The sequence below is a fragment of the Lathyrus oleraceus genome, chromosome 4, assembly GCF_024323335.1.
Source record: "Lathyrus oleraceus cultivar Zhongwan6 chromosome 4, CAAS_Psat_ZW6_1.0, whole genome shotgun sequence".
NCBI classification, from domain to species: domain Eukaryota; kingdom Viridiplantae; phylum Streptophyta; class Magnoliopsida; order Fabales; family Fabaceae; genus Lathyrus; species Lathyrus oleraceus.
The window spans coordinates 322623623-322635295 of NC_066582.1; the positions used below are offsets into that span (position 1 = coordinate 322623623).

General features: G+C 30.7%; 1 protein-coding gene across 1 annotated transcript; it reads left to right on the forward strand.

Moving 5' to 3' along the window:
* The first annotated feature begins 3923 nt into the window (after positions 1-3923).
* LOC127075306 (uncharacterized protein At4g15545) lies at positions 3924-8076 on the forward strand. The gene is made up of 10 exons (XM_051016790.1): positions 3924-4357; positions 5396-5464; positions 6226-6279; positions 6405-6468; positions 6577-6651; positions 6747-7004; positions 7219-7264; positions 7356-7434; positions 7536-7662; positions 7767-8076. The coding sequence occupies exons 1-9, from the start codon at positions 4067-4069 to the stop codon at positions 7626-7628; spliced, it is 1029 nt and encodes a 342-aa protein (XP_050872747.1). The 5' UTR covers positions 3924-4066; the 3' UTR covers positions 7629-7662; positions 7767-8076.
* Positions 8077-11673: the final 3597 nt, after the last annotated feature.

The window sequence follows — 11673 nt, forward strand, 5'->3', positions numbered from 1 at the left end:
ATATTCAAAATGCTCAATAATTCAAAATTGCAAATATAAAACAAACCATAATATTTTAAAAAAATAAATAATTTTAAATTAAAACTTTAAAAACAATATAGCATGGAGCAATTGAAAGACACACGCATAATTTTTTTTGAAATAGTTCTTATACAAATAACTTTAATATATATTTTAAAATGATTTTTTAGAAACATGTTTAGAATATTATAAAAATATATAGACTTTTATTCTTTTACAATAAATATTTAAAAATATTTTTTAAATCAAAACAAGATTAAATAATGAAAATTTATATTTAAAAATTAATTTTAAAACTCATTCTTTTAAATAAATTACTTTTAACATTTTAAGTGTATCTAAAAAATTATTCACAAATTACACTTAAAAGAAAGATTAAGGGCATGTTTGAAACACTTTTGGATTTTCATTCTTAAAATTTGTTTTTGAAATCTGATTTTAAATAGTGTTTTTAGGAAGAGAATTATCAAAAATATTTGTTTGATAGACTAGTTTTTAAGAATTGATTTTGAAATGTGAAAATTGAAAAAATTTATTTGGTAGTTTAATTTTCAATACTATTTTTAATAAGAGATTAAAAATATATTTAAATAGACAATTCTTTTTAATTAATAATAAAATATATTTCTCTATCTATAAATATAAATATAATTTAGTCACTCATTATTTAATATAAGATCTAAGAATGCATGTCAACTATTTTTTTAATATTAATTATATAATTAATAAAATATTATTTTAATAATAAGAGATTGACACATAATTTCAAACAAATGATTTAAATCATTTTCATGACATTCATCATTACTATTTTTGTTTATAATTAATCACTTTCTCTTCCTCAATTTTATAAGAAATATAAATTATACTATAATATGATTGAAAATTTTAATTCTTATTGATTTTTCTTATTAAATTAGTTTTATTATTTAAGTATTATTAAAATTACAACTTTGCTAAGAAATATTGTAAGAATATTTTTAGTTAGAAGTATTTTACTTTTTAAATATTCATGTTTATTATCTACTCCAATTGAAAAATAAGTGATAGATTTTAAAAATCGGATTGAATCAACGGATCAAATTGATTGAATTGAGAATCGGATGAGTCATAGTTTGATTGTTGGATTTATTAAAGTATTGTACTTGTGGGAATCAGTCAGCGACCAAAACTGATAAAAATTGAGAATCAACTGTTTAAATTTTTGTTTTTTTTTTTTCTCCGACAAAATGTCGTCATTTTGATAATTCTTTTTTAAATAAAATTAAAATATAAAGAGTTTTTGTTCAAAATTTATTTAGAACAACTTTTCCACCTTAAAATTAAATTTATTTGACAATACATTTATTTTGTTATTCAATTTCTGTTTCCATTAGACTTTGTTCAAAATTTATATAAATTTGTATTTTGTACTATTTTGTTATGTGTATATTTAAATTTTAATTTAAAGAATGAATTCTTAAAATTATGATATTTTGAAATTTTGAAACTTTGAAGATCGGATCACCCGATTCGACGATTTAATAACTATATAATTTTGTTATAGATACCGATTTATTCAACCAAATTATCTGATTTAATCCGATTATGTTATGCGATTCGACTAATGATCAAATGGTTCGAACAATGAACCAGTACACTCTCACTGATTTGATGATCGATCAATTTTCTTAAACAATTATTATTAATAAAAAATATTTATTATTTTTGAAATGAAAAAAATATATAATTTTATAAAAGGTCAATTTGTTATAAATTGAGAGGAAATTTAAGGGCTCGGTTGAATGAGTTTTGCTTTTTACTTTTTAAAAATTATTTTATAAAATTGTTTTAGAAAAGTCTTTTTAAGAAGAGAATAAATAAAAAATTTGTTTGATAATTTAACTTTTCAAAACTATTTTAGAAATGAGAAAATAAAAAATTCATTTGATAAGCTAATTTTCAAAAACAGTTTTAGAGATGAGAAAATAATCTCTTTGGTAGTCTATTTTTTAAGAACACTTTTATTAACAAATATATATTGAAAATATTTTTATTATAATTAATAATTAAATTTTGATCTATCGATTTGTGCTAACTACTTTACATTATTGGGATATTTTAGCACACTCTTGTAGAATTTTTCCTCTGAACATGTTCAACTGAGTATACATTGAAAATCTGGATCGGGGTCCTCGATGCCCTTCTCTACTGCCGTCCATGTGGCGCCTATTGTCTTCATGCCTTCCTATAGTTAGGTTTTTGAGCCGTACTTTTTTTAAAATAATCTTAAGTAAATTTATCATATATAATTTGTATTACTTACTATGTAAAACTTTTTAATCGAATCAAAATACATGCTAGTGATACATTATTAGATTAATTTTTAGTATATTTATTTGATGTAATTTAGTTGGATGTATATGTAAAATATTTTAATATATATATATATATATATATATATATATATATATATATATATATATATATATATATATATATATATATATATATATATATATATATATATATATAATGAAAATATAAAAAATCGAAAGAATTAAATTATTTAAAGAAAAAAAACAGAACTTGAATGCATGAATAAAATTAAAATGATCCGTCATTAATATTTAGGATTTAGTAATGGCTTTATGCTAAATATTTATACAAATCATAATTATTATTATTATGGATTTTTTTCTTCTGAAAATTCATCGTACAATATTAATATCTTTTTGAAGTTATAAATAAAAAAATAAAAAAATCATCAAAATACCATTAATAAAAATTTATAGTTTTCGGTAAATTTTTACTCTTTGGAATTTCTTTATAAAAAAAATTAAAATAAAAATTGAAACTACATATTAAAAACTGAAACTACCTTTACCAACTTTACTTTTTCAATTTTTAAAACTAAAAAAACAAAATTAATTTTCAAAATTACTATTTTAAAAATAATTTATCAAACAAGTTTTTTAATTTTTATTTTTTAAAAATTAAAAAACAGTTTTTGAGAAGTGATTCTAAGATACCCTTAAACTCTTACTAGAATAAATTTCCAAGAATAACTTTTTTTTTTAAAATGATAATTTTGTGTAGAAATGAAAAATATTTAATAATCTATATAAAAAAAATAAAAATAAAAAAATGGTACTCCCTCCGTTTCTTTTTAAGTGTCGTTTTAGAAGATTTTTTTTGTTCCTATTTAAGTGTCGTTTTGATGTTTTAATGTTACAATTTGTCAATTATACCCTTACTATTTAAATAACTCAACTTTATATTTTCCATAAATTTTTCTTTCTTAATATATGTAATAACTCACTCCACATTTTCCATAAAATTCTCTTTCTTAATACGTACTCTCATTCCCATACATAACTCCCATTCCTATTCAAAGTATTGGCTGGTCAATAAAAATTAAGTGGAGTAACTCTCATTCCCATACGTACTCTCTTTCTTAATATGTACTCTCTTTCTTAATATGTACTACTGGTTTTAATTTTTCGGTGGGAAAATTAAGTTTTTATTAAAATAATTGGAGGGAATATTTTTTCCTTTAGCCATTCATTGAAACAATAAGCAATAAGTTTTCCTTTAGCCATTAATGAAAATGCAAGCCGTACGTATTCCTATAGCAAGCAATATTAATTCCAAAAATTTAGGAGTAGTTGAAAAATGCAACGGAAGAGAGAGAGAGTTATGTGGAGAAAATTATGGAATTAGTTATTTGAAGTAAATAATTTAATGAGTACTTATATTAATGAATTTTATTTAGAAAGAGAAAGTATATGGTGGATTAAAATGAGGGTACAATGGGAAAAAAATTATAACAATTCATTTATCTTGGTTGGAGAGCTTTATGCTAAAACGACACTTAAAAAGAAACGGAGGGAGTATTTTTTAAGCTTTCCAACGTTGTGTAACGTCGTTATTCATTTTTGTCTTTCTGTTTGTTCTTTCAGAGAGCGCTGTCTCTCTCTGCAGCAAGAAGCCACCCACCACCGGCCACTCTCTCTCTACAAATTTAGGGTTCCATACTATCTTGTGAGTTAATTTATATTAGGTTATGTCGTCGCAACAAGGTGGTTCAGAGAACAATGCGATGGATTTTGACCTACCCGACGAGATTCTGGCAGTTATTCCGACGGACCCATACCACCAGCTGGATCTCGCTCGGAAGATAACTTCCATGGCTATTGCTTCTAGGGTTTCGTCTCTTGAGTCTGATACCGGTCGCCTTCGTCAGAAGCTTCTAGACAAGGATAGAGTTATCAATGACCTAGAGGACCGTGTTTCTACTCTCACTCGCGCTTCTCAACAGGCTAACTCTGCTCTTAATACCGCCATTGAAGAAAACGTATGTCATAGACACTCTCAATTCCTATTTGATTTTGTTTATTTATTAAACTATTGTTAAAATTAGGTTCTTTTTAGTTTTTTTTTGCATTCACTGGCGCTTGTTATGAGTTTAATAGTATAATATCTGTCTTTTTGTTGTATACAGAAAGAAAAAAGATAGTTTTATTCTTGTGTTCTAGTGTCATTCTTAGCCATTAACAGAGAAGTTTTTAAGGAACCTAACATGGTGACCGGAAGAGAGGATAGAAAATAGGTGGTATCTTGTATGTCTAGTGTCAAACGTGTGTCGGAGTACATCACCGGTATGTCAGTGACCCTTGTGATTACATTTGATTACTCTTAATTTCTTAAGTTATTAATGATGCCTACGTGGCTGAAATGGATGAGAGCTTTAGGTGTTTTATGTTACACAAAGGTACCATTTAAGTTGAAGGGAAAATATTATTAGACTGCAGGGAAAATATTATTAGACTGCAGTAAGCCTTGCAATGTTATATGGGACATAATGTTGGGCGGTTAAGAATCAATACGAAAATAAAATAAGTGTACCAGAGATGAGGATGTTGCGTTGGATGTGTGGTAAGACTAGACATGATTAGATTAGAAATGAAAATATTAGAGAGTGTTGGGGTCAAGGTAGTCACTTATAGGAGAAGATGGTGAAAAATAGACTTAGGTGATTTGTGCATGTAGAGAGAAGACATGTAGGTTTTGTAGTAAGGAGAGTAGATCAGATGGAGAGAATTTAAACAACTAGACGAAGAGGAAGACTTAGAAAAGTCTATAAGAGAAGTTATTAAAAAAAATCTCTGAGATTAACGATTTGGATAGAAGCATTGTTCTGGATAGAACATTATGGCGGAAGTTGATCCATGTAGTTGACCCCACTATTGGGATAAGGCTTGGTTGTTGCTGCTGCCGCTACATGTTAGTGCTTTTTGCTTGCAAGTTTGGTTCAAAAATTTGAAACTTAAATATGTTGTACATATCAATGCAATGGTATAGATGATTTTGTATTTCTACTTTTTGGTTGTAGGTAAAGCTTACGAAGGAGAGGGATGAATTGGCAGCAACAGTGAAGAAGTTAAGTCGTGACTTTGCCAAGGTGACAGTTTGTTTCATTTCTTTATCCTGTCCTGTGTGATTTTGATTTATTTGACGCGTGTCTGGTTTGTCTTTGCTCTTCAAATTTTTCACCTGCTTGCATATTTTGTGCCAGAGGATCATTTGCCCTCAATCTCGTTGCATGTCTTGCATTTTTGTAACATAGTGAAGTGTCTAATATGTGTTTGCAAGTCATCGATTAGAAAGATAGAGTAGTAATATCAAATCCTTGGTTGCGATTTTTTTTGCATGAATGGTTTATTCTAATGGTATCATTACTTGGTGCTTCCTAAAAAATGTTGCAACTTTTATACCATAATAATAATAATGGAGTTTGTTCTGCGTAACTGTGTTTCTATTCTATAGATTGAAATAACTCATGCTAGGCCAAGATTTCAGGTCAAGGGTTCAATTCAAATCCTTGACCACTTCATATTATACTGATGATAGTGGCTTGAAAAATATGTTGGTCGCCGATGTAAAAAATACCAATACCAATCCTGCATGAGCAGGCAATAGCCAACTGTTATTGTAGACTAATGCTCTAACTGATACCAATGAAATGCTACAAAACCAACTTCGTTAGTTACATTTTGTGAGAAGTACCGAACTTGGCTATAACCATTTGCCTCCACGTGTAGACTAGATCTTGTGCTGAACCATCATGCCTTTTTTTTATCTGCATGCATGTTTTTTCTTGTTTCTGTTATGGATTGGTGATTTGTATACTCTACATCTTCTTTTCCTTTTTCTATTTTATAGTTGGAGACATTCAAAAAACAACTGATGCGCTCGCTAGCTGATGACCATCCACCGGTAAGACCCCAATCGACTAACTTAGTCTCAATTATTTGTCATTATTGATTTTTCTACTGAAGATGATAAATACTATTCTTCTAAACAAGTTTTTCCCGTGTTTGTTTTCATTACTCTTGGGGCAGCAAGCTGAAACCATAGATATTAGAACCTGTGACCAAGCAGTTCCAAAAGCGTATCCTGATAAGGGTAATTCTCACCTCATTGATGATTTTATTATCATTTTCATAAAGATAGCCTTGTTAGCCAGTTGAGTACTTGTTTGTTCACATTTCTTTTGTTATTTATTGTTTACAGATGATGATGGAAATGACTATACGACACATCATTCACACAGTGGCTCTGCAGATGTGGGTAGAACAATTGAGGAAGGTGGATGATTATCTATTTATTAGGAAAAGTGGGTTTTCAAGTGTTTTATAATCTCTTATGAGACCCATATTGATTTCTTTTCTTTTGTCCTATAGCTTCCAGGTATTCAGGGCAAAAGTTTTCTTTGACCCCGTATATCACGCCACGTCTTACACCAACTGCAACTCCAAAAGTGATCTCAACGTCTGGTTCTCCTAGAGGGTATTCTGCTGCTGTATCACCCAATCAAACATCTGGTGCCACCTCTCCGTCCAAAACTTCATATGATGGGCGGTCATCTCTCTCTTCATGGTATCCATCAAGTCAGCAGTCATCAGCAGCAAATTCTCCACCTCGAGGACGATCAATTCCAGGTTTTCAATATTCATTGTTTATGTGTGATAAAATTGTTTTCTCTCAATCTTACTAAGATTGATCCTTGAAGTTTGTTGTCTTCCGCAATTCTTGATTGAAATGTTATGTTAGGGTATTGTTCTATATAAATCATAAAGATGCACATACCTCCATGATGTGTTTCATTATTACATTTCATTTGTTTTATCCCTCATAGTCTTTTAAATCTGTTAGGTCGAACTCCAAAGATTGATGGAAAGGAGTTTTTCCGTCAGGCCAGGTGACTTTATTTCTCTCTTCTGCGAAGTTACTTTTTACTTCAATTTATTTAAGAAACCAATGGAACTAATGAAATATATCACTTTTTTCAGGAGTCGCCTGTCATATGAGCAGTTCAGTGCATTTCTTGCTAACATTAAGGAATTAAATGCTCAGAAACAAACACGAGAGGTAAATAAATATTGATTTGAAGTACTGAATTTTGAACTGAAATTGTATCCAAGCAGTTGTTATTTGTTAATCACTGTTCCACTTGTCCTGTGCTCTTTTAGGAAACTTTAAGAAAGGCAGATGAGATATTTGGCTCAGATAATAAAGATCTTTACCTATCTTTTCAAGGATTGCTTAACCGAAATGTACGCTAGGACTGAAAATAGCATTGCTTGTAATTATGAGTTGGTAAGCAAATCTTTGATCACCATTTATTTCATTCTTGTCTTGTTTATTTTTCGTACGAAAGATCAATTGCTGGTATTGATTGATGTTTAATTGAATATTTTCAGGTCATTAACTTGCTCAGCACTCTTGGGTGCGTTTTTCCGACTGGTTTCTCTTTGATTCATTGAATCAAAATCCTACTAAGCATTTCTATGAGCTATTTAATTCGAGATAGTACATTTGATCTACGATTTTCATTTTCTGAATATTTATACATTCCCTGTTGCATGTTGTATATATAGAATGTCAAGCAAAGCTAAAATGCTGATTGAATTTTGAAATATTGAGGTTTATTGTACACGTTTGAATGGGTTATGGGTGTAATGTGAGTTTTAGACAAATCTTGGAATCAAAATGTTTGCTCAGTTAAATCAAGTCTCTGATGGTGTTGCATCTGACACAACCCAGTTCTTCAGGAAGTATAGTTTTGTAACAAAGCGGTCATGGTTTATGGAAGAAAAAAAAAAGATGATCTTAAACAAGTTGCAGGCATGAGTTTTACAGACACCAAGACTTAAGGAACTTGCCATCCTTTATTTTGGTTATTTAGCTTCAGGGTCAGTAGACCGGTGTAGTAATTTCAAATTGGACACGGTGATATTTGAATGTTGTTTGTGATCATAAGTACTTTTGTTAATCATTTGATAAACTTATTTTTTATTAACATGAAGTTTTGATCTTTATTTAAAAAAACAGTTTTTTGGTCATGTTTTAAGTTTTTATGAGGTTTGGTTTCCCAATCCATTTTGGGGGTCAAGATGGACAAGTTTAATATAACATTGTATGTGTATAGAGTCACCCAAGGCTCTGATAATTCTCCATACGTAGGCATTAATTTCAGAAGGGCGGCTTTGAACGTCTTAAAATGGATTAAGACCCCAAATAAAAGTTATCGGGAAGATGAAAGTAGAAATATGTTGAACCAGCGAATCATCCCTAGTGGCCATGTTAACTCTTTCCTATTTGAAACAGGGTTCCAATATCATGTCTTCGTGTCCCAAACTGGAAAGTCTAATACGCCGCCGAAAGGCCGTGCACTTTAATGCGGTTAACAGGCATGTGTGTTACTAACAAAGATCTTATAATATTAAAGGTGTAAAAGAAGCCAAAAACCGTATCTATAACTATGTTAAAAAACTTGGAGGATACGCTTTACACCTGTACGACTTCTGATTGTATAAAGAAAGAATCGGAAAAAAGATTGAAAGATAGGTTTTATAAAGATAATTTAAGAAGGGATAACTTATCTTCATTTAAGTAAAACTGTCAAATGGGTTGGACTAGTCCAGCCTGTTTCGTCCCGGTGGACCAAGACATATTAATGGGTTAGAGAGGGTCGGAATGATTACTTTATGGGCTATCAAAATTGAGTTCGACCTAGTTCCTAATGGGTCGTGTTGCCCGATGGGAAGACCTCCCGCATCTAACACACGCATAGGGGACGAGACCAAACTTGACTTTCTAAGAAAAGTCATCATTAATTTTATTTAGTGCAACACACATTTTTCCTAATTAGCTCATTAGTCTCTCTCAACGACTTGCCGTTCTATTTCTTTCGGTGATTGATGTTTGAATTCCCACAACTGTGTAAGTTGAGTGTGCACCTAAGAGTGAGGGTGAATTAGGTAATGTGAATTTTTTTTCCGGTTTTATCTTGTTTTAATAATCTTTCCTTGGAGATTACTAAGTGATGAATGCGGTAAATGCTGAAAAGATAAATAACACAAAGAGATATCCTGGTTTCCTTCACAGATGGAGAGTACTCCAATTCCCTTTCAACACGAAAGAGATTTTACTATCTGTTATGACTTGTACAAAACAGACACAATCATCAAGAACAACCTCTTGTGATTCACCAAGTTGATATGAGAACAATCCTCTCAAACTCAACTCTCTTGCTTCCAACAATCCTGAACAACAAGGTGTTTACAACTAAATCTGGAAAATATTGAGTAAAGAAAGTATATGACAATGTATCAATCACTATGACTGATCTTCTCTTCCAAACACATAATTTATAATGATATATTAGTACTAAAGTGTTTATGAATATGAGATGAATTTTCTGGACTTCTATATATGAACAATGCAGATAAATTCTTAATGAAAGTTCAAAGATCAAAATACTTATTTGAAAATAAATGTATATGAGATTTCAAATTGCAAGAAGAGGTGACTTTGAATTCTGAATTTATGAATATATATATATATATATATATATATATATATATATATATATATATATATATATATATATATATATATATATATATATATATATATATATATATATATATATATATATATATATATATATATATATCACTTTGACACCTCTATGAAAGAGTGTGATTCAATGAAAAGATGCAATGGTTAATGGATGAACTTTGGAAAACGTTTAGCCCATAAGACATGTCTGAACCCAGCCACTGCTTTAGTGAAATTTCAAAATTTTGTGATGGAAATCGATTTCCTAAAAGGGGGTAATCGATTTCCTGAGTTAAAAAAATGATTCTGGCAAGTGAAAATCGATTTCCTGAACTGAAAAATGAATTTTGCCAATTGGAAATCGATTTCCTAAAATTGGATAATCGATTTCCTGAACTGATTTTTGAAAAAATATTTAGAAAAAATTAGTATAGTAGCAGAGGCAAGTGAGACAATGAATCATGCATGCAATGAATATTTGGATTAGTTTTTAGCATTAACTTATCAATATATATATTGCATGCTTGTACCTTAAAAACTCAAGATCAATGCTAGTCTTCAAAGAGTCTTGAATCCTTTGATGTTAACTGTCACACATGGCTTGAAACTTGATTTGATTAAATGCACTTGAAGCTTTTTCCATACTTTTGACATGATTATTTGAATTGCACTTTGTCTTCATCAAAACATATTGGATGGAGTGTCTTGACTGAAGGAGAATTGCGATCCAAAACGCAGCGGAAATTAAAATTTTCTCCTTTAGAGATCCTTACGAATGGTCATGATCAGTGATAGAATATTTACCTCTTGTGACGATTGAAATCTTTGGTGCAAATCTCTGTGACGATCAAAACCTTTGATGCAGATCTACGGAGCGATCACGAACGTTGAACGATGACAACGTCTCTACTCAGTCCACACGAACAGATTCCTTCAATCTCAGTGCTAGCTGGTACGAATGAAGGCTTTGTGTGTGTGTGTGTGTGTGTGTGTGTGTGTGTGTGTGTGTGTGTGTGAGAGAGAGAGAGAGAGAGAGAGAGAGAGAGAGAGAGAGAGAGAGAACGAAAATAATGCAACCGCAATGAGTGCTTTTGCACAAGGGTTCTATTTATAGAACCACTTGTGTGGGCTTCAAGCTAAAAGGCCCACTTAAGTGTATTTGGCCCATATCTTATAATATGCCCAAAATCACTTAAGCCCATGGTACCTTACCATATTTCGTATTCTACTTAAGTACACCGTACCTTACGATATTCTACAACTCACTTAAGTGCACCGTACCTTACGGTGTTCCTTAGTTACTCTATCTCTCATCAATCCGTCCTTTGTGTGTGACCCTGTAGGTTTTCGCGACGTTGGCAATTATATTAAATCACGTATTTAACATAATAAATAGTGAGCGGTATCTAGCAACACATCACTGCTATCCAAGACACGAAAATGTCACGTGATCTGACAAATCCTTATGTGATAATACTTATGTGTATAATTACCCTTTTACCCTTATGTCTATATTGAACACAAGGCATAGACCGTGTCATCCTTGTCCAGTTCAATATTGGGCCCATAGACATTTATCCTGTTATGCAGGATGGGCAAATTCCATCTAGGTCATTCATGTCCCTCAGCATGCTTCGTGGAATACCCATCAACTGTCTTTATGGTTATCCAGTTACGAACAACGTTGGATCAACAATAAAGCACTCGACTCTATATCTAGGGTCCATAGTGGTTTCAGGTTGAAGAGTGGTATACACCATTAAC

What these genes read in the sequence shown, in the direction of transcription:
- LOC127075306 (XM_051016790.1), top strand. Translation starts at nt 4,067, where the DNA reads ATGTCGTCGCAACAAGGTGGTTCAGAGAACAATGCGATGGATTTTGAC. An exon ending in TAGCTGATGACCATCCACCG is followed by an intron (nt 6,280 to 6,404) that starts GTAAGACCCCAA and finishes CTCTTGGGGCAG; the next exon opens with CAAGCTGAAACCATAGATAT. An exon ending in GAGTTTTTCCGTCAGGCCAG is followed by an intron (nt 7,265 to 7,355) that starts GTGACTTTATTT and finishes CACTTTTTTCAG; the next exon opens with GAGTCGCCTGTCATATGAGC.